This window comes from Ochotona princeps, unplaced genomic scaffold (genome assembly GCF_030435755.1).
Source record: "Ochotona princeps isolate mOchPri1 unplaced genomic scaffold, mOchPri1.hap1 HAP1_SCAFFOLD_129, whole genome shotgun sequence".
In the NCBI taxonomy this organism is placed as follows: domain Eukaryota; kingdom Metazoa; phylum Chordata; class Mammalia; order Lagomorpha; family Ochotonidae; genus Ochotona; species Ochotona princeps.
Window position 1 is genome coordinate 365,971 of NW_026699562.1, and position 27,702 is coordinate 393,672.

General features: G+C 55.7%; 1 protein-coding gene across 1 annotated transcript in view; it reads right to left on the reverse strand.

Annotated features, from left to right (window-relative positions):
* Window positions 1-4,560: 4,560 nt before the first annotated feature.
* Window positions 4,561-27,702, reverse strand: part of LOC101518851 (nuclear factor of activated T cells 1) — a 73,459-nt gene continuing 50,317 nt past the window's right edge. Inside the window, exon 10 of the mRNA XM_004579646.2 lies at window positions 4,561-4,793. Within this exon, the coding sequence (XP_004579703.2) occupies window positions 4,791-4,793 (3 nt within the window). The 3' untranslated portion in view covers window positions 4,561-4,790. The remainder of the gene's footprint in view (window positions 4,794-27,702) is intronic.

Below are 27,702 nucleotides of genomic sequence, written 5' to 3' on the forward strand. Positions count from 1 at the left end.
GCCTGGGCACCCAGGAATCAGTCACTCCATGGCATAGACTTGGCACTGCATTCTCTTGGTCTCTATGACCACGTCTTGCTGTCTGTCTCTCTTCCTGGTGTCTCTCTAGCTCATATGGCTACTGCTTGCTTTCAGCTGGGGTCTCCATGGCTTCCCCACATGGCCAGGCTCTGGTGGGGTGTGTCCCTGAGGGAATCAGGAGGCAGGTGGTCTGCCTTGTCCTGCAGCCACCAAGTCCCCCAAAGGCCTGAGCCCAAGGCCAGGAAACACTGCCTGGGAGATGGCCCTACTCCAGTTCTGGCCCTTGGCTCTGACTGGGAACAGTTTCTGCCTCATGGGTGTGGGGCTGGCAAGCAGGGAGCCCGGGTCTCCTGGCATGGCTGGACACATGGCCATCCACAGCCCCACTGTCAGTGTCCCAGACACGCTGGGGCCAGCAGGCTGAGCCATGCACTGTGAGCCTCGGTTGCAGCCGACATCTCAACGGGTGGGAGCTCCTGGCCCCCAGGGTTTAGTGCTCAGTCCTCTGCCCTGAGAGCCCACACCCAGGGAAGACCCTCTAACTGCCTCGATTTTGCACCCTAAAGCCAAGGGATGGATGCAGACAGCCAGGCAGGACCAGAGTCCCCTTCTAGGAGCTGCGCTTGTAAGAGCAGAAGCTGATCCATGCCCGCGTCTCTAGGGCCTGAGCCAGGAGGAGAGGCTGTGGCTGTGGTGATTCCAGAACATGGAGCAGAGGGTGGGGGTAGGGGAAGGCAAAGAACCCCCGGGGCCAGGCAGCAGATGGATAGCGTGGGCTTGAGTCACTCAAACTCCTTGCCCGCAGCTGTGACTCAAGCTGCCCAACAGTCTCATCTGCACTCTTCCTCCTTCCCCTGGCCCCTGGGGCCATGAACTCTGAAAGCAAGCTCTGCGAGGCCAGGATGGGCTAGGAGTCAGGCAGGTGTTGCACCGAATACCTGTGGGCTGCAGTGCATCTCAGACAATAGCCTCTTGCTGTGTGTACTGGAGACCAGCCAGACGGCCAAGGTCACACATATGGACTTGAGGGCCCTGTCCCCTGATTCTGCACATTTGGTTAGTGAGCACCAAACTCAGTTCTCTTGGTGTCAAGAGCTATCAGTGGGGGCTGGCATGACAGCTCAATTGGCTAATCCTTCCCCTGTAAGTGCCAGGATCCCATATGGGCACCGGTTTGTGTCTCAGCTGCTCTACTTCCCATCCAGCTCCCTGCTTGTGGCCTGAGAAAGTAGTCGAGGATGGCCCAAAACCTTGGGACCCTGCATCCATGTGGGAGACCTGGAAGTTCCTGGCTCCTGGCTTTGGATTAGCTCAGCTCTGGCTATTGCAGCCACTTGAGGGGTGAATCAGCAGATGGAAGATCTTTCTGTCTCTTCTTCTGTCTATAGATCTGCTTTTCCAATAATCTTAAAAAAGAAAAAGGTTATTAATGGGATATATTCCCATCTGCATTCCTAATTGGGTGCATGAGCTGGTGACTGATTGGGACGGTGACACAGGCATACAATGAGGACTTCACCCAAGAATTCTGCCCCAAAGGCCTGAACACAGAGCTGTGTGAAAGGGGAGTGGACATGAGCTGGGGGTGGACAGGCCAGGTGACCGACTGTGCGGACCCCACAGAAGTGACCGTGACACACTGAGAAGCTCCACTGCATGGGAGGCTGGGGGGCCAGACATGGGGCAGGGGTGGCCTTGGGTGACAAGGGCGTTCTGGAGTAAGACAGAAGTGGTGTCAGAAACGTCACTGTAAGTGCTGAAAATCCAAATTTCACCTGCACTCAGGACAAAGCAAAAGCCGGCCTTGCACAGAGGCTGTTGGCTCCTCTCGGCCCCCATCTGTCCCCCACACACGGCAGCCCCATGAGGCTACTCCTATTTGCACAGAGTGTGCGCTCTGGGTGCTGTGTCAGTGTGTGGGATCTGGGGGGTGCGGGTAGTTGGAGTGCTGGGCAGGTGGGTACGCAGGCCTTTGCCCAGCTGTACCAGAGGGCGACGAGGACTCAGACACAAGTCCGATGTGGAGTAGGTCCTGGTCATCTCACACAATCTAAGCCATGGAAACAAGGCAGAGGGGGTCTCATGCCTTGTGTGTGGCAGCCCGCCAAGGGGCACGTGTGTCCCTAGGAGATAGCCCGTGGGCAGTGACCCTTGGGAAGGTCCCCAGGCCACCTGCCTCCGTGAAGCAGTGCGTCCCAGGAGAGCGCTGCCTGGAACATCTGATACGTGTGAGGACCACATTGCATGCAGCTCCCCCGTGCCTTGCTCTGTGGCACTCTCTGGGACTCATGGTTACTCAGAGCCACGCCCCTCGTAGAAGCCACCTGGCTGCCTCTGGGCTGTATCTGCATTTCCGGCATAGAAGAATCTTATGTAGGATCATGGAAAAGGGGGTTAGAGAACACACTTTAGAACCAAGAGCTTCTAGCTTGGCCATGTGTGGTGCCTACTGTAGACCGGGATGCCCAGACGGGCACTCTCAGCAGAGGGGGTAGCAGGAGTTTCCTCCGCAGCCAGCAGGATGCCAGGCTTCTCCAGGACATGGTGTCACTGACAGGCTGCAGCCTGGACAAGACCTGGGGCTGGACAGTGCAGATTCTGACAGCAGTAGCCACTTACAAGACTCCAAGAAGGCTCCTTTCAGCCTCTGGGGCCCCTGTGCCTGGTCCAGGCATAAGGCCTCTGCTGTCTCTCTGGCCACAGGCCTCTCAGCGAGGCACACAAGAAGCAACACCCACAGACTCACAGCTGTAGCCCACCCGCGTCTGTGTGAGCAGAGGGTGGCTCCGGGCAGTGGGTGGGCAGCAGGGGCAGGCTCCAGCATCTCCTGCTGCAGCGATTACCAAACCGCAAGGGACTCTGTGTGTGGCCCAAGCCGCGCCCAGGAGCTTCCCTGAGCGAGAATACGGCACAGAAGCTGGAGTTCCTCCTGCACCCCGCCCAGATGACCAGCTTCTAGGCTGCCTGCAGGATGCTGCTCCTGGCCATATCTCCTCTCCATGGGGGGACAAGCTCCAGTTCGGTCCACTTCTGCAGCAAGGGACCCGTGGGCTGCCCGGCACAGCCAAGCACACACACCCGTAGGGGCAAACCACCAGAACGGACCACTTGCAGACCAACTGTCCAGCAAAAATACTGCTTTATTGGGCCTAACTACAAAGACAGCTGAGACATTCACCAACATCTCCTCCCACATGGCAGGCGATCAAGGCACGCCACATGCAAGTCCTAGGTCAGCAGGCGCAGGCGGGTGGGGTGCAGTGCCCGCACACCCGTGGCTGGCCACTGGCTCTTGGCGGTCCTGTGAAAACACTACACGACAGCTTCAGCTTTTTGTTTCTGTGAGTCAGAAACGGTAAGCATCATCCAAAGACATTTCAAAGGTGACTCCTCCCGCAGACCAGGAGTGGGAGCTCCACCATGCCTTGGGTGACTGGCCACCAAGTCTCCGCCCATAGGTGCAATTCAGTCATGTTCCATAAGGGGGCATTAACTCCTAAGGCACAGTTATTAGGTTAAACATGTTTTAATTAAACCATGCATTTTGGTTATATGAAACAATAGGTCACTGCAATAATACTGTGTCATAAGCAGTTAATGGTATAAAATGCAGTAGTAAAATCTACACTACCTACATCAGCACTAACTCATCTGAACAGGTATTTCGCATTGCTATGGAGAGAAACGTTTTTTGGTAACTGTTTGCTTAGACCAAGCAGAGGGCTGTAAGGCTTCTGTGAAATAATCATCTTAAGTTGAACAAATATAGTACACCCCTTGTGTAATGTTATTTACAGTTACTTCCCGATTTTACAATTCGGCAACCAGTGGGCATCTGTTTGCACCACTTCTGGCTGTAACTGGGAGACCAGGACATGCACCTGTCAGAGGGGTGGGCAGGGGCAGACCCCTGCGGATGGGGTCTCAGGCTGCTTTCCAGAACAAATGCCAGTTATTGCTAACGTGAACGCCCCAGCTGGGCAAAGACGGAATTCCCATCTCGGTGACTTACTGGTCGTGCATCAATACAGGCCTAACTATGTACACATGCGGACGCAAGGCCTAGCCTGGGGCAGAGAGATGCCTTGCTTTGTCCAGTAACCTACTGTGCTATTCAACCTACTTGTGCTATGTTTAAAGCCAGATTAAAACAAAGTCCTAGCATGCTACTCTTAACACTCCTGTGGTTCTGGGGACATGGAGGCGGGAGCTGGATCGCGGAACAGCAGAGGTGGACACTGCAGCACGCCTGCAGGATGAGCCAGAGGCAAGCGGGACCTCCGCTCGGGCTTTCTTGCAAACTCTGGCTCCCCGTGTTCTTTCAGCTAATGCGAGAAAAGAGCTCCAGGCTGACTGACACACTATGGCAGCTTGTGCTGCTGTAGGTTCACGTCGACTTCCCTGTGGCTGAGCCCGGTCGTCTGGGCGCGTAAGGCACTGCAGCGCTGAATCCAGCGGCCATGGTAGGCCCTGTCCACCTCCCACCGTTCTCGTGAGAAGACTTATCCTTCAGGAGCCATGGTGGCCACTTGCTTTCCTGCCTTCCTCCCAATCAGCAGGCCACTGCTTCTTTGTCCAATAACAAACACTCGTCTCCTTGCCTTCAGTGAGTTGCAAGTCCTGAGTGGCGCCAGCCATGTGTTTGATTTACTTGGAGTCACGGCTACTGGCGCTTGGCTGTCCCCAGGAGCCAGCACCACTGCTGTATAACCTCCGCCGTGCACATTAGGGGCGGGTGGTGCTGGAGAGGTCGTTCCATATAACTTCATTTACTGCAAGAAAAGAGATACAGGGTCAGGGCGGCCATCATACTCAGAGGACACGGGCGCCCTGGCCACCCCTCAGCCATGTCCAGTGTGACATGGTGCAGCCCAAAGGGAACAGCACTGCCCTCTCCCTTGGCTGCGCGGGGCCTGAGTTCTCGAACTGGCTGGGGGCATGGCAGCAGCGGCTCTGCCAGGATGGACCTCATCCAGGATGGGTGCCAGGGTGAGGGGGTTCCCGCCCGATGTGTTCATGAACTTGCAAAGCAGGTGAGTCACCATTGACAGGCCTCTGGTCTCTGCATGGAGCCGGGTGGAGGTTTCTCAACTGTGTCGGGGGCAGGGACAGCACAGGGGCCCAGGCCCCTTGCTGAGGGCCTCTGGTTCTCATTTCCCTGTAGGGGGTCAAGTCACAGAACCCCCCCAGGCCACACCCTGTGTGAGTGTTGGCAGACAGGGAGGAAATGACCGCAGCTGGCAGAAGCCTTTGCGAGCACAGTGCACAACATCCCCTCTGTCCACTGTGGCCACCTGATGGGCACTGAGATAGGAAATGTCACAGGCAGGCTGTCACTGTGTCCCCGTTCCCAGTAGCTTGCTGGGGGTGGGGGTGTGGGCTCTGCTGGCGTCACGGAACTGCTGGGCTTCCCTTGGCCGGGGCCTGGAGGCTGCGCCCAGATAAACCCGAGCGCCTCTCAGAGGCCCAGCCCGTCCGGGGCGGCTTCCTGGAGCCAGTGGTGGGTGTGCGTGTCATCACCTCCCTTCCCCAAGTGCCCCCCCATCCCGCCCCAGCTGCTTGGAACAACAACAATCCCACAGCGCAAGGGGAGTGGATGGCACAGCTCAGAGCCCAGCACGGTGGCAGTCCAGTGGCACACACAGAGTAGCACAGCGTGTCTGCATCACTGAGTTGTCCCGTCCCACCCCAGAAGCCTCGGCCGGCAGCCACGAGGACATGTGCCGGGTCACCGACCATAGGGTGCGACGTTGCCCCCTGAGTGGGCTCTGGCTGCTGGCCTGACAGCACCGGGAGGGCACACCTCCTGCGACTCCTCAGCTGCTAATGAGGCCCAGGTGTGCAGGGTGCTCCCAGGAGCCAGCCTTCAGGACTCAACTTGTCCCCAAGTGCGCAGGCAGCTCCTCAGCCAGAGGCGCTTTCCATGAAACAGCAGCAGTAGAGGGCCGCACGCAGGCTCCTTCCTGTGCACAGCCCAGTGTCCCACACGGGTCCTCTCACCCTCCTCACAGAGGCCCGACATGCAGAGCTTGCGAACCTCACTGGCTGCATCACAGCCGCACCAAGCAACATTGTGACAGAGAAGCACTGCATCTGGAGGTTGCGTGGCTAGAGAGGAGCTGTTGTTCCAGGAGCAGCCCTGGCCGTGCGACGCAGGGCCAGCCGGGCGCTGAGGGCAAGCCGGGCGCAGAGTGTGTGGCATGGCAGAGATGAGACAGGAAGCCACCCTGAATCCTGGCCAGTGCCCTGGCCCTGGGAAATGGGTGGACAGGATCCAGAAAACATCTGGATGGCTGGTGGGGAGGAAGTCCACCTGCAAGGCATGGTCAGCTTTGACCTGGACCTAAAGGAAAGAATGGAATGGAGGTTCCGAGGTCTGACACAGAGGAGCCCACCAAGTTACTTCTCCCGCAAATCCCAAGGACAGTGGAGCACCCGGATGGCATCTCGGTATAAACATGGATGGAGTCTCCAAAGACTCAGGCAACAATGGTCTGCGGTCTGGAAGGGTTGAAAGTAACTTCTGAGGGACGAGGGAAGTGCTAGGTATGAGATAACAATGAGGGGTGAGGGAGGTGTGAGGCAGTAGTGAGGGGTGAGGGAGGTGTGAGGTAATAGTGAGGGAGGTGTGAGGTAATAGTGAGGGGTGAGGGAGGTGTGAGGTAATAATGAGGGGTGAGGGAGGTGTGAGGTAATAATGAGGGGTGAGGGAGGTGTGAGGTAATAATGAGGGGTGAGGGAGGTGTGAGGTAATAATGAGGGGTGAGGGAGGTGTGAGGTAATAATGGGGGGTGAGGGAGGTGTGAGGTAATAATGAGGGGTGAGGGAGGTGTGAGGTAATAATGAGGGGTGAGGGAGGTGTGAGGTAATAATGAGGGAGATGTGAGGTAATAATGAGGGGTGAGGGAGGTGTGAGGTAATAATGAGGGGTGAGGGAGGTGTGAGGTAATAGTGAGGGGTGAGGGAGGTGTGAGGTAATAGTGAGGGAGGTGTGAGGTAATAGTGAGGGGTGAGGGAGGTGTGAGGTAATAATGAGGGGTGAGGGAGGTGTGAGGTAATAATGAGGGGTGAGGGAGGTGTGAGGTAATAATGAGGGGTGAGGGAGGTGTGAGGTAATAATGAGGGGTGAGGGAGGTGTGAAGTGATAATAAGATAGGTGAGGAGGACATTTGGGGAAACAATGCTGCAAACTGAGGGAGGTAAGGGGCAGTGATGGTGTGCAGTGGGTTTGATCTGAGCCGTAGTCATGATGTCCCAGTGGATGCGGCCTCAGTGGTGCGTGATTACGATGAGATCTGAGGTAGGCTGGAGTGGGGATGCTCACATTGTTAATTATTGCTGTGATGGGAAATGCTGAGACGCACAGAAGAAGGCCTGCTGGAAACAGCCAGAGCATGCTGGGCATCCAACAGGTGGTGGTGTGGCGAAGTGTGGGGGAGGTCTCAGGTCTCCTGCTGCTGAGTTTGACGGGCACCTGGGGGCACTTTGTCAGCACCGGATGAGGCTAGGGTGTAGTCAAGGGATGGAAGAGCCACCTCGGAAGCAGTGATGCAGGTAGGAGGCAGACTTGAGGGGTGAGTGAGAGATGGGGACAGTGGTGAACAGGAGGGGCTCGAGGAACAGTGCTGAGACAAGAGGGGTCGGGGGACAGTGGTGGACAGGAAGGGTCGGGGACAGTGGTGGACAGGAGGGGTCGGGGACAGTGGTGGACAGGAGGGGTCGGGGACAGTGGTGGACAGGAAGGGTCGGGGACAGTGCTGAGACAAGAGGGGTCGGGAGACAGTGGTGGACAGGAAGGGTCGGGGACAGTGGTGGACAGGAGGGGTCGGGGACAGTGGTGGTTACCACATGGCATTCTGATTGGTAACTTCTAATGGACAGGAGGAAGACAGCAAGCAAAGCAGCCGAGCAGCTGAGAATCTTCTAGTTACTCATGGTTTGCAGACCACAGGAAAAATAACATCTGCTTGCAAAGGTAAAAGAGGAAGAGAGCTGAGCAGTGGGCTTCCCCGTCTGCCCACTGATGCACCTGACCTCGAGGGAGAGCCCGGGGTCGGGGGCGGATGGGAAACCCCTCGGTGTGTCCCCCACCTGTCACGTCCCTGACCGAGGAGTGCTCTCACTTGTTGCTTTCTGCCTCCCTTTGGGACACACAAGGCTTTCAGGGGAGCCAGAGCTTGCTGAGTAAGCCGCTGTGTGCAGGTGGTCTCACAAGAGCTTCCCTGCACCACTGCGTGGGCTTCATGAGAGGTGCCATGAAGTGGCTCAGGCTGGGATCCCAGGAATCAGACAGACATCAGCACCATGATCATTGTACAGCAGCTGGTGGCCCCCCAGCCGTGGCCTGAGGCTTGGCGCCTGTCCCCATGGCACAGATGGACATGGGACTCCACCCCCTTCTCCCATGAGGTCATGGTTAGAGTCCCCAGTCAGCCCACGATTACCAGCGGGCCTGCTGGCTATTTTGGGGTGGCGTCTCCCGCCGCTGCGGCTTTGTCAGGGACACCCACGCTTTCCCATCGTGTCTTCTCTCCACTGATCATTTCCACCTCCTATTCAGCTTTTCCACCGTCACACAGGGCTTTTTCTTTTCTTTTTTTTTTCTTTCTGGAAGGGTTTGAACTGCAGGTAACATGTGACCCTCACAACCTGTCAGAAACCCAAAAGAGGAAGCTGGGTGCTGTTGCTGCCTTGGGGCGACCCTGCCACAGGATGTGGGGAGCTGTTACCCCACAGCTTACTTTAATGGGCAGGGGCTTTCCCTCCGAGTGACTTTTCTCTGAAATGTTCCTAAATGGAAATTATTAATTTTTTTCAAAAGCTAGTGTGCGGCCACCTGAATCCTGGTTGTTTTGGGGGCCATGCGGGATGGGCATGTGTACTGATCCTCACAGCACCCTACATTCACCTCATTTCCATGTGCATCCTGAGGTAATTTACAAATTTGCAGAAAGATGATTGAAGGTATGCGTGTAGAAAAATTTGAAATCCATGCATAGTTTTTCAAAACACACATTTTTCAGGAACTTTCCAAAGATCCCTTTTATGCATAATCTCAAAACACTTTGGCTCCAAAATAAAGTTGTCTTTAAACTCCACTTTCCATGGTCTGTTTGAAGTACCAGAAGTGAATGGAAGATAACACAGCATTTAAAAATTTGCTTCCACTGTATTTGAGAGAGACAGAGACCGAGAGAGACAGACAAGTGGTGAGTTTCCATCTTCCATCCGATTAACTTCCCAAATGCCCATGATGGCTGGGACTGGGCCACGCCCGGTCGGGACCCCTGAGCTCATCCAGGTGGTCTGTGTAGGTGGCGGGAAAGCACCCACGACCTCAAGCCTTCACCTGCTGCCTCCCAGGATTGACAGTAACAGGAAGCGAGGATGGGGAGCAGAGCTGGAACCATGACACAAAGCTGGGCTCTGTGGGAATGTGGCTGACTACTGCTGCAAACAGCCCCTACCCAGGGCCTTAAAAAACGTGAAAATGAAACTATCCAAACTCCAGGCACTCCATGCACAGCGTTCTCGGATGCCTCCTGATCACACCTGTCCTTCCAGAGGGGCACAGTTAAACCTGCAGCCCCATCTGCCAGGGTGGCTGCTAGAGTGGCCAGTCCCTTGGTGAGCCTTCAGTGAAGCACACAGACATTGCGAACTCAAGCTAGCGCAGGATTAACTGCAGCCTGAGCACCAGCTCATGTCGTGGCCTGGGAAAGTGGTAAAGGATGGCCCAAGTGTCTGGGCCCCTCCCCCACAGGGGAGACCTGTGGGGAATGCCAGGCCCAGTGCGGCTGTTGAGGCCTCCTGGCAAGTAAACCAGTAGATGGAAAATCTCTGTCTCTCCTTTCTCTGTAACTCTTTCAAATAAATCGATCAATCTTTAAAAATGTTTTTTTCCGGGCCCGGCGGTGTGGCCTAGGCTAAAGTCCTCACCTTGAACGCCCCGGGATCCCATATGGGCGCTGGTTCTAATCCCGGCAGCTCCACTTCCCATCCAGCTCCCTGCTTGTGGCCTGGGAAAGCAGTCGAGGACGGCCCGATGCTTTGGGACCCTGCACCCGCGTGGGAGACCCGGAAGAGGTTCCTGGTTCCCGGCTTCGGATCGGCACAGCACCGGCCGTTGCAGTCACTTGGGGAGTGAATCATCGGACGGAAGATCTTCCTCTCTGTCTCTCCTCCTCTCTGTATATCTGACTGTAATAAAACAAATAAATCTTTAAAAAAATGTTTTTTCCACTGCAGTGAACTTTCACAGCCCCCTCAGGTTTCATACCGGCTCCTGTGTGAACCTGTAGCCATGCAAACCAACAGGGTCGGCGGGTGGGGGTAGGGAAGGCCACACTCTACTCTCTGCTGAGTTACCTAAGTTTTTGTAAAGTTCCTCTGCAGCTGAAGATCCAGAGTTGAGCTTCCAGAAGAGTGAAAATATCCATGCTCCCTTCGTTGCCTTAACACGCAGACACATCACATCTATAAGGATGGACAAATGGCTGCTGGCATTACTTCTGTCCCTCAGAGGGTGGGAATAGCAACCCACACCTCTTGAGCTAGGCGTCTGGGTACTGACTGAGCCAGGTCAGCCCTCCATGCCTTGCACTAACCTCTGGCCCTCTGGCCCTCCCAAGTTGTTGTCTTGCAGGCTGCTGGCAAATCCATCAGCTGTGGTGTAAATTTTTGAAAAGCACTGATGAGGAAAGTCAAGGGAGCATGGGGAGACGGGGATCCCTCTCTGTGCCTGGGGGCCCCCGTGGGTGCTGGGAGACGACCATGCACATGGATGCCTAGACCACCTGCATCTGGGATGAGTCCCTCCTCAAAATGACATGCTCTCTGTGCCTCTCTCATCTGCAAGGGTCCTTGGTCCTTGGCAGCAGAACAGGTGTGCTCCCCCTGCAACAATGCACTGCACATGCAGACATGAAATCTGGACTAAACAGCAGTGTCCTTCTGTCGTTTCTTGCACCCGGGTTCGGGAGGTGGGAGGGAGGCCACCATGGGCAGTGGAGACGCGAACAGCAGTGTCAGGTCAGCCTCTGCTAAGTCCACGGGGATGGGGTCCTCCCATCAGTGCTGGGACACACTCGATCTGGTTTGTGCATGGCAGGACATGCTTGCCAGAGAGTCCACGCAGCGTGGCCCATGTGCTCCACCACCTCCCCAACATTGCCCACCTGCCTCCATGCTTGCTTCCTGCGGCCTAAGGCTGTTCTGCCTGGGCCACATAATAGTCCAGGGTGTTACCACAGACCATCCAGCTCCATGCTGTGATAATGTAACAGCCCAGGACATCACGATCGGCCGTCCAGCTGCCTGCCGTCCCACGAAACAGCCCAACACGCCAACATCAACCATTGAGCTGTCTACTGGACAGCCAGAAGTGGCAGCGTTGACTGCTGTGCAATTTTGAGTGGTGGGCTCTGAGAAGACCCTGGCTCCAGCCCCGCCTGCGGTCAGAACACAAACAAGCCATGGAGATGCGGCTCCTTGCACGGCGGCAGTGCCGTGGGTCTCCGAAAGGTGCCACTCTCCCAAAAACTGCAGCTTTGCAGGCTAGGGCTCACAGCATGGCCCCAAAGCCAGTGGTACCCAGCCCCCCAGCTCTGACCTATGCTCTCCCTGCTTCCCTCTGCTAGCCCCGGGGGCTCCTGGGACCTTGTTCAGAGCAGCTGACCTGTGATGGACACATTTGGAGAGCTTGCTGGGCAGAGGTTAGGAATGCTGGCTGCCCAGCTGCTGTGGATGCTGGGGCCTAGACCTGTTGGTGAAAGACTCCCTCTGCTCTGCAGTCGGAACTTCTCCTCAGAATCCTCCTCAGTTGGAAATTGTCTTCGACGGAGGACAAACTCCTGCCAAATCCCAGTCAAGTTAGGACCAACATGCTGGGTGGCGTGGTGCGGCTGTGGGGGCACTGAACAAGCTGCTCCTGGCTGCCGGTCACTTGCAGCTCTCCCAGGGCGGGCACTGGTGCTGTTCTAGCTTTAAAAACAGGACTGAGTGGTCAGGCCAGTGAGTCATGTACTGGGAGAAGCCAGTGCTGCCGCCAGGGGATCGCAGTGAGGATCTAGGCCGGGCCTGGGCCAGAGGGATAGCTGGAGTGCACTGGGCAGAATTCTAAAGGCTCTGTGTCTGCAGCATGTGTGTATGCTCAGCTCAGGAGCTCTTCTGGTTCACTGGCCACCAGAACAGGAAGGAAAGCAGGGGCACTGAGAAGTCAGGCTGAGCTGCGCACAGCGTACTTCACACACGAGTCCCAGTGTATGCTCACACAACTCAACACACACATATGCCTTGGCACATGCTTACACAAGGTCAAACACATTCACAAACAGTGCACCCCCATGTTAACACATGGCACAGAATGGCAACTCAGGCAGATCCTTCTCACTTCTTTCTGCTCTCTGTATTATCTGTTATTTCTTGCAATGCCATGCATCCTCTGTGCCACGGAGGAGACACCTGATAACCCTGGCCATGTCTACGCCAGGGACATAACCTGGCATGGACCAAGAGAAACAGGAACAATGTCAGACTCAAAGAATGAGAAATCTGGCCTACTGACTAAAGTTGTTGCCTTGCACACGCTGGTATCCCATATAGGCGTTGGTTCTAATCCTGGCAGCCCTGTTTCCCATCCAGCTCCCTGCCTATGGCCTGGGAAAGCAGTCGGGCACGGCCCAAAGCCTTAGGAACCTGCACCTGTGTGGGGAACCCAGAGGAAGTTCCTGGCTCTTGGCTTCAGATTACTAGTTCTGGCTGTTACGGCCACTTGGGGAGTGAACCAGCAGATGGAAGATCTTTCTTCATGTCTCTCCTGCTTCTGTAAATCTGATCTGCCTTTTCAAAAAACTAAATAAATCCTAAAACAAATCCATCATGCCAGTTTTTCAAAATTCTATTTATTGACACAGACCATCTATTACACGGAATGTGTGTGAAAAATCTTATTTTTAGCTGCAAAAGGGAGTGATGGCAACTGCTACCAACAGTGACAGCGCTGACCTGCTGCTGCCGCTTAGTGCCTGGCCAGTTGGGCAGGGCCCAGTGCTCTCTCTGGTGGCCACACACAGAGCCCTCTGGCATTGCAAGATTCCAACAGCCCGTGGGCACAGCATGTCCCTACAGCCTAAGCCCGGCACTCAGCCCTGGGCTGCGGTTCTCGGCTGAGGCTCTGAGGCAGAGTTGAGCCAGGACGAGACAACCACGGGCAAAGCCACATGTTGGTAACTGGACACGGGACACAGAAGGAAGAGTGTGGCCCAGCTCTGAGCGAGTGTGTAGCCCCACGCAGCCCACTTGGGTGTGGGCGTGAGCAGCAAAGGCTACTTCTCATACACTGGTTTCCTGCCTCTGAGGGGAGACCCCTACGGAAGCTCCCTGGAGTTTTTCCCCTCTGGGTCGGCACCTGATCCTCAGAGACCCTCATCCGTGGCATGCCAGTGAGTGGGGCACCTGCTGAAAGTCACTCAATGATTCCCATTTGAGGTCCCAGGGTCATGCTGGGACCGCTGCAGGCTGCCTAGTCTTGCTGGAAAATGGCCCTGTTGCGGCCTTCCATATTTTTAACCATCCCGTTGGAATGTCACTGCCACGGGGCCTGCTATTTTTAGAAGGAGAGAATGGGACGGTGAATGGCTGAGTGACAAGAGTCACCGTTTAATAAAACATGGCCCTCATGTGGATGTGGGTCGGCAACGAATGCGGCTGTCACGGGGACTGTCAGCCATTACAACGCAGTGACTTCCCTACCGTCAGTGCCTGCTTCCAGATTTAGCCTGAAAACTCCAAATAATGTAACCCTGAGTGGAGACTCCCACAGCCCTGAGGGCCCCGAGAGTCCTGCGTTCGGTGTCTCGGGTGGGTTTGTCCTGGTCCCTCCAGCCACGCGGCTCTGTCATCACTACAGCTCTGGGGCATGTCTTCTCTGGCCCTGCTGCCCACCACCCCCTGCCCTGTTAGGACAAACACTCCCCCAGATTATAAAATTGCCATTCTAACAGAATCAACTACTGAAAAAAAATTCAACTTTTATATCCCCCTTTAGTGAAAATGCAGTCATGTGGATGGAGAGAAACAGGCCTTTGGTAGGGGGCGTGTGCAGAGCCCGGGGCTTCCTGTCGCACCGTGGGGAGAGCCGGACATTTCCCGTGAGATCCTGGACCTCCTCATGTTAACACAGCTGGCAGGAGCAGCGATGTCTTCAGCTCTGTGCCACATTGAGTTCGGGGTCACGGCTGCCTTCACTCACCCACTCACCCACTGCTGCTCAGGGAGAGCTGCACCCTTGATTCTTTTCTGGGCCCACAGGCCCTGCTGTGCCGGCATCCGCACGGCCCCAAACAAGGCCTGGCCTTGCACCATCCACAGGGCCCAGAACACACGCCAAGCCCTTCTTCCCCTCAGCTCCTCACGCCCAGCCCAGAGCTCAGCGCAGCAGGCCCCACCAGCCTTGTGCTGGTGGCTGCTCCCTGCAGCCCAGGCTGGCTTGTCTTCCCAGCCTGCCAGAGGCCACCTTGGCTGTGCCACTGGCACCTGCATGTCCCCAGTGACCCTGCCTTCTGCCCTGCACTGTGTATGAGGCCACCCTGAGGGCGCAACTGCCCTTTATTCTGTGTCCCAGGAGTCGACGGCCGGCTGCATGAACAGAAGGAGCTCACGAGGCTTGACGGGGACCAGCACGGTGGCTTGGACAGTGGCGGTCAGAGATTTCGGATTCAAAACCAGAGGAAGGACATGGAGGCCAGCCCCCGAGACAGTTCCGTCCTGACCCAGGAGTGGAAAACAAACCCAGCCTGCGCTTTGGTATTGATTATCCAATTATTAATCTATGCGGAGGCTATTACAACACGGCCTATAATGAGCAATTCATCAAAGTGTATTAGGGTGCCATGGAGGCTGCATTCGCATAAATGGCCATTAAGTCCCTCGTAATTGCACATTACTGGAGCTTTCCTCAGTTCTAAATCGAATCATGGGGGTGAGCATATGCGCGTGCTAACTGGCTTTATGTGATAAAGACTGCCCCTGGTGACCGCCAAGGTGCGAGGCTGGGTCCAGTGACTGGGACCCCCTGATGCCGCCGCAGACTCGGCCACAAGGCAGTAGCCCAGGCAGGAGAGTCCGCCTGTGAAGTGGCTTCCACAGTCTCACAGGCTCTTTCTTGGGGACAGTTCTACTGACATGACAGCCCAGCATCGCCCACCACGGGTCACACGTAGACACAAACAAGGCTGGAGCCGCCCCAGTCCCATCTGGGACAAAATGAGCATCCCAGGGGGGCCCACCCTGGCTCAGTTCTCACTGCCCTCCCCTGGTTCTGAGCATCCAGAGATCGGACTGCTGTGGGTTGAACACAAAGGAACCCACGGGCCTCAGTTTTCATGAATGCATGCTTATGGCACAAAGGGCCGCCTGACACAGTCACTGGGGACGAGGGCACACTGCTCAGAGGCTTCTCCCCAGACCTGGGAAGCTGGGTCTGCACCTCCCATGCAGAGGGAGGTGCTCTGGGGCCCAGGGGACGTCACATCCCACACGGGTAGCTCCCTGCTCATGGTCTGGGAAATCAGCAGAACATGACCTAGGCACTTGGGCCTTGTACCATGTGGGAGACCTGGATGGAGCTGCTGGCCCTGGCCATTGCAGCCACCTGGAGGGTGACGCAGCAGACGGAAGAGCTGTTTCTCCTCCTCTTTCTGAAACTCTGCCTTTCAAGTAGACAAATAAGCACATTTCTCAATAGATTTTTAAAAAATGTTGGTAAATCAACAGAGAAGGAGAGACAGAGAGAAAAATCTTCTATTCACAGGTTCACTCCCCAAATGGCTGCAAGGGCCAGAGCTGAGCTGAGCTGAAGCCAGAAACTTCTTTTGGGTCTCCCACGCGGATGCAGGGTCCCAAGGCTTTGGGCTGTCCTTGACTGCTTTCCCAGGCCACAAGCAGGGAGCTGGATGGGAAGTGGAGCAGCCAGGACATGAATTGGTGTCCAGGTGAGATCCCAGCACAGGAAGGGATAGCATTAGCCAATTCAGTCACCATGCCAGGCCCAAAAAGTGCATTTTTTTTTAATAAAAAGAGCTTGCACATGTGACAAAGCCTGGACAACTAGCAGAATGTTCTGTGAACTTGGCGAGCCCATGCACACCCAGGTTGGCTGAAGGCACAGCAGCCCCCCTCTGGGGCAGGCGTATGCTCCTGCCCACAGCAGCAAGCTGCTGAACCCAGGGGACACAGCGACTTTGGAAGAGCTAGCATCGCAGCTGACGGGGTGGGAGACAGGTGGACAGCTCGGCAGCGCCGCACCGCCAGGGTCCGGAACAGTCAGCTCTGCTCCAGCCAGCAGGAGCACTTGACCCACCAGCTGCCCCCCACACTGCAGCCCTGTTCTCCCTGTGGGACCCCTGCTTCGTCCCTGGCCGTACCGCCACCTTCTGCCAAGTCACACCGGGACCCAGAATCCTGCCGCGCCCTCGGCCTGAGCCACTTTTCTACCGCACCAACAGGAGTCCAATCTGTCGTGGCATCTAGCTTTTCATGTCTGAGTGATGGATGGCTGTCTGCTGCCAGTAGCTAATGTGTGAACGGAGGGGAAGCACAGAGAGGCAACGCTGGGCCTGCTGCTGAAAGAGTAGGGAGCCGGCCAAGCGTAGCATCGTGACACTGGACAACCACACGGCCTGAGCCCTCCTCCTGACTACCCTTTGGTGGACGGACAGACGTTCCCCTGGGGCTGTGGGTCCAAGTGGGCACTTGTCACAAGGGAGCAGGGTCCTGTGTCACCTCAGGCTTTTTGGAGGGGATGGCCACTGTGTGGAGTGGCTTCCCCTTGCCAGCACCCAGTGTACTTGGGCCACTCTAGGACTCAGGGATGGCCGTGCTGGGTCGCTCCCAGGCAAAGCTCAAATGCACAGGTAGTGGCTCAGAAAGGCCAGAGCCTCCTGGGCCATGCTAGGACCCTGCCAGCCACGGCCCACACACAGGAATGCCTGTTGTTTTCCAGGCTTTCCTATCTGAGGTTTCCCGCAGCTGGGAGGGCTGATAGGCCTGGCTGGGGGTGGAGGTAGCAGGGACTGGGGCCCAGGCCCCAGGGTTCCGGGAGATAATCCTGGGGAGGGGGCTCTGACAGCCTGGCCCATTGTCCTGCAAATCAGGCTCTGATTAGTTGGGGTCCCCAGGGCCTGATAAGGGATGCCTGGGCTTTGATCTGGAAGAGAGGAAGAGCCCTGCTTCAGAACCAAAGCTGGGAGTGTAGGGCTGGCCCAGGGGTGGGGACTGTGACACTCACACCACCACTTCCACAGAGAAGCCTTTACTCAGCCAAACAGGAACAACCAGGGGCACTGGCAGGTTTTGCTCCCGCAGGGGTGTGCACAGCATTTAAAAATGGAGCCCGAACTTTCTCCTCAGGTTCCTGGTCCAAGGGCTTAGTGGACCAAGGCCAACCACTGGACACTCCCCTGTTCTTTGTTTGCAAGCATTCTCCCCAGCGTGGGCAGAGCATGGCTGCTCCCGGACCTGCAGTGTCCACCTCAGGCCACTGCTGAAGACTCCGGGATGCCCCCAGCGTGGCTTCAAGTCTTGCTACCTTAGAAACCGGTCCCGGCACCACACGGCCTGCACAGACATGCGACACCCGTGTCACATCGCAACGTGTGCTGCTTCACGCCAAAAAAGCAAGGGACCCCGTGCTGCTGTCTCGCCTTCCCCTCACAGCTGCAGCTCACCGAGGCACAGTGCACACGACACAGACTCCCTTTCCAGACCTGTACCCCGGAAAGTCCTTGTGCCCACTCACTGTCGGTCCTGGTCCTCCTGGCGAGCCTGTCTGCCCTGTGCTTGGCCAGCATGTAGCGTGGTGCAACGGGCACAGGTGTGCCGGCCGCGCTGTTCCTGGGGAGGTGCCTGGGTGGAGTCGGTGTGTTGGGGGGGGGTACATCTGCCTTAACCTGACCTGTGGCTGCGGCTGTGCCACAGCAGGGACTGCCAGGAGCCGTGGCCCCAATGCTGTCACGTGCCCTCTAGGCCTCCAGGATATTGCTTGTTTTACATTTGTAAAGATACCTTTTAAAGCACAAAAACGCCCTGAGACTTGCTGCTGCTACTCAGTTTGTCAAGTTTTGATTTCGTGGACCATGTCCATGGTATCAACTCTAAGGAATCTGTGCCATTTGAGGTCTGGCCTTCCTCCTGTGCCATAGGGCCACTACCAGCTGTTACTTTGTGCTGGCTGTGATGAGTCTTGTTGGTCACCTGGTCAGAAGTCGGCACATGCGTGTGAGGAGTGCCACTTTGTACTGGCTGCTGGGGCCCGGCAAGGGCTTGAGAGTGGAGTTCTCAAGTGGGGAGGTGTGAGCCTCCAACTTTGCTCTCTGCCTAAACTGCTGTGGCTGTTCTGGGCTTTGGAATCCTCACTTAGGTTTTAGGATAATTCCATCCGTTTCTGAAAGAAACAAAAGTGCCTGCTGGCCCATCAGCAGGAGCTGCATTCACGCAGCAGAAGCGGTGGGCGACGTGACTGGGCTGGGGCGGAGCCGCACCCAAGGGCTCTGAGAGTTGTGTTCAGATCAGCAGCTCTCAGCAGCGTGTGTGAGTCCTTCCCTCTTCATGACTTTGCTCCAGAGTAGTTTCTGCCACTGGAAGTGGACCGTCCATTGTACACAGGTGGACAGGCTGAGCTCTGCCTCATGGCCTTGCCACTCCAGGTTCTCCCCCTTCTCTGGGGAGACAGACTTCTTAGGACTTTTGGACAAGGTTGTGCCATCTGCAAATGAAGAATCGTGTCCCTCCTGGTGGCCTGATTGAGCTCTCCCACCGTGGGGCAGCACGGCAAAGTGGATGGCCTTTCTCCTTGCTGACCGAAAGGCAATGCCAACGCCACGCAGGCTTCCAGGTTCCGATGGCCGAGCTCAGCCACGGGAGTCCCTCGGCCCCCAGCCTGCTGAGGTGATGATGTGAGGCCAAGCTGGTATGGCCGGTTAGGCCCAGGGATGCGTTCCAACAGCGTGCATTTAGCTCTATAATCCTTCATTGGGGTTCACCTGGAGTTCCTTGTTTGTGCATCTGGCTTGACATGAGGTGTACGGCCTCAGAGTTAGCATCAAGTTCACTCTCCTCGCTTCTCCAGCACTCAGCACTGCTTCCCCCGTGCCCTGTTTGGAATCCACTCAAGCAGCTCTCCTGCCCTGAGCTTGTCCTCGTGGGAAGACTGACCACTGTAAGTGTGTTCTCTGCTTCGGAGTGGCTCCTGTCATTCTTGGGCCTGGGTGACCAGCCACTGGCCACACCTCCAGGGGTCAGATCTGCTGCCATCAGAAACTTCATAAAGTTCCTCTGAGATCTTATCTATTTCCTAAGAGTCGTTGGTTTTCCCTTTTTAATTGTTTGTATTGGTCAAACTTGGGAAAGATATTTTAAAACGGCGATTAATCTGAGACAAAAGAACAGAGGGAAAAGTGGGGGTGGGAGAGAGAGAGAGACCTCTTCTTGTCTGCTGGTTAACCCCCCAAATGGCTGCAACAGGTCTGATCAAGCCAGGGACCCTCCTGGTCTCTCAAAGGGGAGCTCCTTGGACTACCACCCTCTGCCCCTCAGGCACATCAGCAGGGAGATGACTTGAATACAGTCGCTGGGACACCTAATATGGGCTGTCAGCATCACCTGTGGAGGCTTAACCCACTGAACCACAACACTAGTCCCCAGACTAAGGATTTATCAGTGTTGTTCCTTTCAAAGAACCAGTGTTCAATTTCACGAATTTCCTCTAGTTTCCCAACAGCATCCACTTCTGCTTTTATCTGTGTGGGTCCTTCCTGCCTTGGGTTTAGTTTCTTCATCTTCAGAAGCATTTGATGATCAATTTGAGGTCTTCCCTCCCTCCCTTCCTTCATTTCTTGTTATTATTCTTTTTTTATTAGAAAGTCAGATGTAGAAAGGAGGAGAGACAGAAAGGAAGATCTTCTGTCCACTGATTCAGTCCCCAAGTGGCCACAAAGGTTGGAGCTGTGCTGATCTGAAGTCAGGAGTCAGGAGCCTCTTCCAGGTCTCCCACGCAGGTGCAGACTCCCAAGGCTCTGGGCCGTCCTCGGCTGCCTTCCCAGGCCACAGGCAGGGAGCTGGGTGGGAAGCGGGGCTGCTGGGACACGAACTGGCACCCACATGGGATCCTGGTGCATGTAAAGTGAGGACTTTAGCTGCTAGGCTACTGCACCAGGCCCGAGTCCCTCCTTTCTAAAGCAGGTCCTGTAACAGAGGCTGCACAGCAATGCCCTGCCTGTGTCCTCACACTCTGACACGTTTTTTTGTAATTTGTATTCAGTTCAAAACACTTTCCACTTTCCTTCATACTTTACTTAAACCATGGATTATTTTAAAAAGTGGTTTGATTTCCAAATGTTGGAGAAGTTCTCTAATTTCTGTCATTGCTTTCCCATTTCGCTGCATTGCGACCAGAATTGATGAGCTTACAGTCATGAAGGCTGGCATTAGGGCGGAGTGGGCAGCACTCCCTGAGGGCCACTCGTGTCCTGCCCTGCACCGCCCCATGGTCCTCTGGGTGCAGACTGGGAGGTCCTGGAATGTCCGCTACTCGACTATCCACATGGAAAATGGAACACTCTGAAGACAACAGCTACTGTTCCTTAATCGCTTATTTCTCACTGGTTCCCCCAGTGCTGTCCACATATTATAAGGATCTGTTCTTTTTGATGTGTTTAGAATTGTCACCTCCTCCAGTACAGTTACTGATGACTTCTGTTTATCGCTAGTAACACCTTCTTTTGTTTCACAGTTCATTTTTTATAAACTTTTTATTTTTATTGGAACGTCAGATATACAGGGAAGAAGATCTTCCATTCACTGAATCATTCCCCAAGTGGCTACAATGGCCAGAGCTGCGCCAATCTGAATTCAGGAGCCAGGAGCTTTTTCCGGGTCTCCCATGCTGGTACAGGGTCCCAAGGTTTTGGGCTGTCCTCGACTGCTTTCCCAGGCCACAAGCAGGGAGCTGGATGGGAAGCAGGGTCGCCGGGATTAGAACTGGCACCCACATGGGATCCTGGCGCGTGTAAGGCAAAGACTTTAGCCGCTAGGCCACCGTGCTGGGCCCTCATTCGTATTGTTTGAGCCCAGCAAAGCTCCTCCAGGTCTCTTCAGTCACTAGTCACACAATGGTTTCTCTCTTCCATTCTGTATTCTCAGCCTATCATTGTCTGCAAACGTAGAGAGGCGATGTCTTGGTGGAGGGTTTAGTCCACTCCTACTCAGTGTGATTCCTGACATAGACTTCCGTTTGGCACTCGGCCATCTGCCTGCCACGTCTTGAACGGCTCTCTGTGCTGTCACTGTTGCTCTATCTCCCTTCATCGCTGCAGTCTTAGCTTTTATTGTACATATTTTCTAATATAAATGTTTTCATCCATTCTTTTAATATATCATAGGTTATTTATACACATTTATATTGTATCATGTATATACTTACATGTGCTTTTTGAAAGTCAGAGAGAGAAAGAGAAAAATCTTCCATGTACTGATTCACTTCCCAAATGTCCACAATAGCCAGGGTTGGGCCTGGTCAACTGACGTCCCCCACAGGGGTGACAGGAAGTCACCCGCCTGAGCTATCACCTGCCACTTCCCAAGGTGCACATCCGCTGGAAGTTGGGATCGGCAGCCAGGGCTGGGGCCAGCCTAGCACTGTGAGGTGGCATACAGACACACCCATTGTGACCGCTACTCAAAGGGGTTATCGCACACACATCACACAGACACACAGACATGCACACACAGCAACACAGATACACAGACACACACACAGATACACAGGCATGCACAGACACACACAGCAACACAGGCACACACATGCACCCCCGCACACATGGTATTTTCATGGTGCTTTCCCTAACAATTACAATGTGCATCTTCCCAAACGATCCATGCCCCACTAACACTACCCTGATCTGCCTTCCTCCAGTGCTGTGTCCACAACACCCTCACTGTCGTCAGCCCATCAGCGCTGTCAGTCTGTAACCATTGTCTCATGCACGTGTGGATGAGTCAGCACCAGGAGAGGCGAATGCGCTGTAGGGCTCACACTGGTCTCTGGGCTCGGAGTCCCCACTACTTGTGCGGCTCCCATCGGGCTTTGGGAAGTCAGTGTCTGTCCTGTGCTCACTGAAGCCGGTGTGCTTTCTTCTTCATCGGTGAAGGCATGTTCTTCCCATAGCATTCTGGTATGCTGTGCCACCATCTCCTGCAGCCCCAGCTCTGGTCACTACGCTTCGTCAGCAGCTGGGATACCAGGGGTTGCTTCTGCTGCAGCGTCCGGCCCTGGGCACTCTGGGCAGCACCTCTCCGGGTACAGATCTCTCTGAATCAATCTTAGAGTCCACTGGCCTTTTTGGGTACAGAGAACAGCATTTTTCTTCAAATCTGTGAAGATATTTTCCATCCTGTTCTATTTCTTAAGCTTATGCTTTAAGCAATAACATTTATTTATTTGACAGTCAGAATTCCAGAAAGAGAGGAGAGGCAGATAGGAGATCTTCCACCCACTGGCTGCAATGGCCAGGGCTGGGCCAGGCAGAAGCCAGAACTAGGAGCTTCCTGTGGGTCTCCCACTAGGGTGCAAGCACCCAAGCACTGGGCCATCTTTCGCCTCATCCGAAGGGAGCTGGATTGGAAGTGGAGCAGCTGCGACTTGAACTGGCGCCCAGGTGGGATGCTGGTGTCCGGCAGCCGTCCTCCTTGAGCACTGCGGGTACACGAAGGGCATGGCTGAGGTCTCGTACTCTTCCTCGGCTTATTTTTCCTGTTCCCAGGACCAAATGAGCCACTGAACTCTTTTCAAGTGTTTGGATTCTTTTTTCTGCCAGTTCAAATCTCGTGTTCGGCCCCTCTAATGAAGTCTTCATTTCAGTCATATTTTTTTAAGATTTTTTTAAAATTGGAAAGGCGGACATACAGAGAGGAGGAGAGACAGAGAGGAAGATCTTCCGTTTGCTGATTCACCTCCCAAAAGGCCGCAATGGCTGGAGCTGAGCCAACCCCAAGCCAGGAGCCAGGAGCTTCTTCCGGGTCTCCCATGCTGGTGCAGGGTCCCAAGGCTTTGGGCTATCCTCGACTGCTTCCCCAGGCCACAAGCAGAGAGCTGGATGGGAAGTGAGGCTGCCGGGATTAGAACCGGTGCCCATATGGGATCCTGGCAAGTTCAAGGCGAGGACTTCAGCCACTATGCTAGTGCGCCAGGCCCTCATTCATATTTTTGATGCCAGAATTTCTGCTTTGCGCTCTTTAAGAAACCCTATTCCACCCCTCTATTGACAGTCTGCATGAATTCCTTGAACATGGTTCTAGCAGCCGACCACATGTCGTTTAAGGGATGTGTGTGCTTCATGCTTCATCGCCAGTGTCCCAGCTTGATGGGACGAGGCCAACAGCGTCTTGTTGCAACTCTGGGATGAGATTCCCTCCTAGTGACGTACTGGGCTACTGCTGACATTTCCCATCTTTGGCTTAGTGTGCAACTTTCCTGCCTGGGTTCCGTGGCTCTCGTGTCCCTTGCAGGTGGAACCATCCTCCTTTTAAAGACTCTTTGCCTCCCGGGCTCACCCAGCTTAGCAGGGCTCAGTTGGTGAGCTGCTGGGGAAAGCCTCCATCTCCCCTCTCCGTGGCAGGTGCTGTGCAGGTCGGCCCTGCGGCTTGCTTGTGCAGGGTCTCTGGGTTGGCTCCGATGCTCTGGGTCTCCGGGCCTCGCACTGAGCTGGGCTCACAGCCCTGGCCTCTGAGGAGCAGGGATATGGCTGTGCTGGCATCCTCAGTCCTGCCTGGCTGCAGCCCTTCCCAGGCTGCGTTCCCGGGTTGTGGCAGGGACCGGGTTCCCTGCTCTTTGCAGGGTCCCAGCTTCCCAGCAAAGCTTCCTTCAGCCTCCTGGCTGGGATGTGTTCTGCTGCCTTCCGGGGGTGCAGGCCCAGTGCCCCAGGGAAAGATGTGCCCATGAGACAACCATCTCCAGGGGCAGGCGGGGGCCTGACCAGCTGGGGCACTGACATCCACACCCTCCTGACACCCAGATGCTGCTGCTGACAAACCTAGAGTCCTTGTTGGGGAGACGCAGGTGCGTGGCTGCCAGTGGACTCTTGGAGGTTACCAGACTTCAGGTCCTTGGGTTGGGCTGTGCTGACTTTCCCACAAAGTGTCTGTGAAGAGCTCCCACTCTGCAGCAGGAGCCAATTTGGCAGGCATAAGCAGAAGAGACAGGGAACAGAGAACAGCGTGGTCTCCGAAGCCGCACGGACACAGAACCTTGCGGCAGGGCCAGTGTGCGCACATGCGTGAAGGCCAACACTGCACCCCCACCTGGCACTTGCTGGTAACTGGCCACCTGAGTATCCCAGACACATCCTGACGGCAGCCCTGTCGGTCGGCCTCCACAGCAGCTCCTCTGTAGGACACAGTAATGTGGAAGCAGCCCCGCAGGGCCCTCCTTCCCAGCCCTGCCCAGTTCCAACCAGAAGGAGCGGGCAAGCCGACTGAGAGACAAAAGACCAGTAAGAGCTGAAGGCGGGGCTGCTGAAGGACTGGCACTGCAGGGTGGGGTTAGGGGCCGGCACGCTGGCTCAATGGGCTAACCATCCACATGCAGGCGCTGGCATCCATATGTTTGTGGCCCAGCTGCTCTACTTCCCATAGAGCTCCCTGACACGGCCTGGGAAAGCAGTGGAGGACAGTCCAAAGCCTCGGGACCTTGCACCTTTGTGCGAGACCAGGAAGAAGCCCCAGGCTCCTAGCTTCAGATCAGTTCAGCTCTGGCCATTGCGGCCATTTGGGGAGTGAACCAGCTATAAATCTGCCTTTCCAACAAAAATGAATAAACCTTTAAAAGATATATACGGAGGCATTTAAGGGACACAGCAACCCAGAACGACAAGGTAAGCTTGGGCCAGCATTTCGGTGTAGAGGGTTAAGTCACTGCCTGTAGCATCTGTATCCCCCAGGGCTGGCAGGTCACATCCCGGCTGGGGAAGCAGCAGAAGCCAGCCCAAGTGCTCGGAGCCTGTCACTCATGCGGGTGGTACTGGATGATGTTCAGGCTCGTGGCTTCAGCCTGACCAGGCCCCAGCTCTCACAGCCATTTGGGGTATGAACCAGCAGAGGGAAGATACGGATCCTTCTCCGCTGTTTCTCCCTCCTTCTCTGTATCTCTGCTTTGCAAATGAAAATGCATAAATCTTTTTTCTCTAAGGATATATTGATTTTGGCACAAAAAAGTGGAATTCCGCGAAATTTCTTTCTGCATACACAGCTTTTATGAGTTTTGAAGGCCACTCATTTACATGGATTTTGAAACTTTTCTGCAGCAAAGAAATCTAATCTCATTTTCCATCAACTCTGACATGCCCTTGGCGGGTACAGCTCAAAACATTGCACATTCAGCTAATGTGAGCACCAGCTACCTGGGACAGGTGTCTGGAACCTGACAGCCACCGGAGCCCCGCTTGGGCCCAGGAGGACTGTGCTCCTGGGTGCTGTGGCTGAGGGCCTCACTCAGCTCTCAGACCTGTGGCCCAGGTCTCCATGGAGGCCACTGTCCCGGAGCTGAGCCCAGCAAGGACCTTCCAGACACCACTGAAGTCCAGCCCGCCGTGCCTGCCAGGGTAACAGACCTAGGTGGGACCGGGTGCAGTGTTCCTCCCCAAGCCCTCTTGGGGATGCTGGAGCGGTCCCAGGGTGGGACCTGCAGGGCAGCTATGCACACAGGAGCTGGGCTGTGCCACGGCGGCTGCATGGGACCTCGCTCGGGGAACAGCAAGGGGAGGTCACAGCTTCCAGCCTGGCTGGGGAGGCTTGCTGCCATCAGTAGTCTCCAGATGCCTGGGCTGTGGCCTGCTGGTCCACCTTGCTGACAGCCAGCTTGGCCTGGGCAGCACACACAGGAATTTCATGCTCGGGACTCTCACCATGATGTCGTGGTGCCCCAGGATCAGCCCCGAGACCCACAGTAGGCTAAGCTGGCCAGTCCGTCCCTCACATGGGACGTGGACCCGCTGTGTGAGACACAGCCTCCTGTCGGCAGGGTAGGCCTCCAACGTGGCACCCAGCCAGCTTAGTAAAACTTTCCATGAGGAAACCTTTTTGTTCTCTCCCAGAGCTGCCTGAATGCAGGAAAGGAGGGGGCAGGGAGAGGCGTGCTGGGCCAGCCCGTGGCTGCCTACCTGCTTGTTGTTTTAATGACATCAAAGGCTTGAGGGCCTGAAAGGGCTGATTGTGGCAGGCAAGGGGCGGTCAGGGCACAGTGGCGCTGGCTGCCGGGCATGGGAGGCGCCGGTCCACACCGCAGCACATGCACATGGGCCAGGGCCAGGCGTGTGAGTGCCCGTGTGGGCTGTCATGCTCACCCCCACAGCCAGGGACCAGCGATCATGCTGCCAAGTGCCTGGGATGGGCCACACTGAAGCCAGGAGCTCAGAACTGCATCAAGGGCTCCCACAGGGTGACAGGGACCTAGGGACCCAGTGTCCACCTGCTGCCTCCCTGGGTGTGTGTGAGCAGGAAGTTGGTGTCGGCAGCCAGAGCCCAGAATGGAGCTCAGGACTCTAGGGTCTGGGGATCTTGATGACTGGGCAAAGTGCCAGTTTCTAGACCAAGCTCTGAGACAAAACTGGAGGGCATAATGAGAAAAAGCATAAAGTTTCCCAAAGGCTGGCCTGGTTCCGTCTGTGGCTTTAACTGTTTCTCGAGACAGACAGAGCTGGCAGGCTCCCTCCCTCCAGTGGGGGCAAGCCTGAGTGGGTGTGGCAGCAGGGCAGGTACCCAAACGCCCCCTGGCCTGGAGTGGCACACGGTGCCCATTATGGCCCCTTTCACTCCACATTCCTGGGAACAAAACCCAACCCCCAATACACACATCAGAGCAGACTCAAGGGTTTCAACACGCTAAAAACATGTTGGAGTGCAGCACCTGTCTGTGTCGAGCGCAGCATAAGCTCTGAAGAACTTTCTGAGTTCCCTCAGGCTGTCCGGATGCAGGGGCCTCGGAGCCTTGCTACTCCTTGGGCAAACACCTGGCCCACTGGCAGGGACCGATCCTGTGCCCTGGGCAGGTCTGCCCCTGCCCAACACCTGGGCAGCCTCCCCGATCCCTGGTCTGCAGCCCCAGCGACGCCCACACGAGGTCGGCGCTTGCATTGCTGTCCTTCCCAGCTGTCTCCGAGTGCCCACTCTGCAAGCTGGCCAGGAAACTGCGTTTTCTCCCATAGGAGTCCACTGGCAATGGGCAGCACTGACTTTGCTGGTGGTTTCTGCTGTTCCCAGCTCCCTCTGGGTTTGCTCTCTGGGGTGCCCAAACTGGGCTCCAAGCTCAGGACCCACCCCACGTCCGGCTCCCAAGGGTGCTCACTGTCTGAGCCATGCCTGCTTCCGTTGTCACGTGAAATGAAACTACACTCAGGCAAAAATCACAGCCACAGGTCCACCTCAGCGACAAGCCCGCTGCTGACGCTGAGCTGGGTGGGTGGCAGGGGCCAGACATTTGCAGCTGCAGGGATGGTGCCCTTGCCTCAGCCTCACGGGGCCTGGGCCGCAGGAGCTGGATGGGGCTTCTCCAGAACCTTCTCCCACTCCTAGGAAGCAGGCATGGCTCAGGGAGTGAGGCCACTGTGGACGGCTGAGGAATGCGGCAGAGCT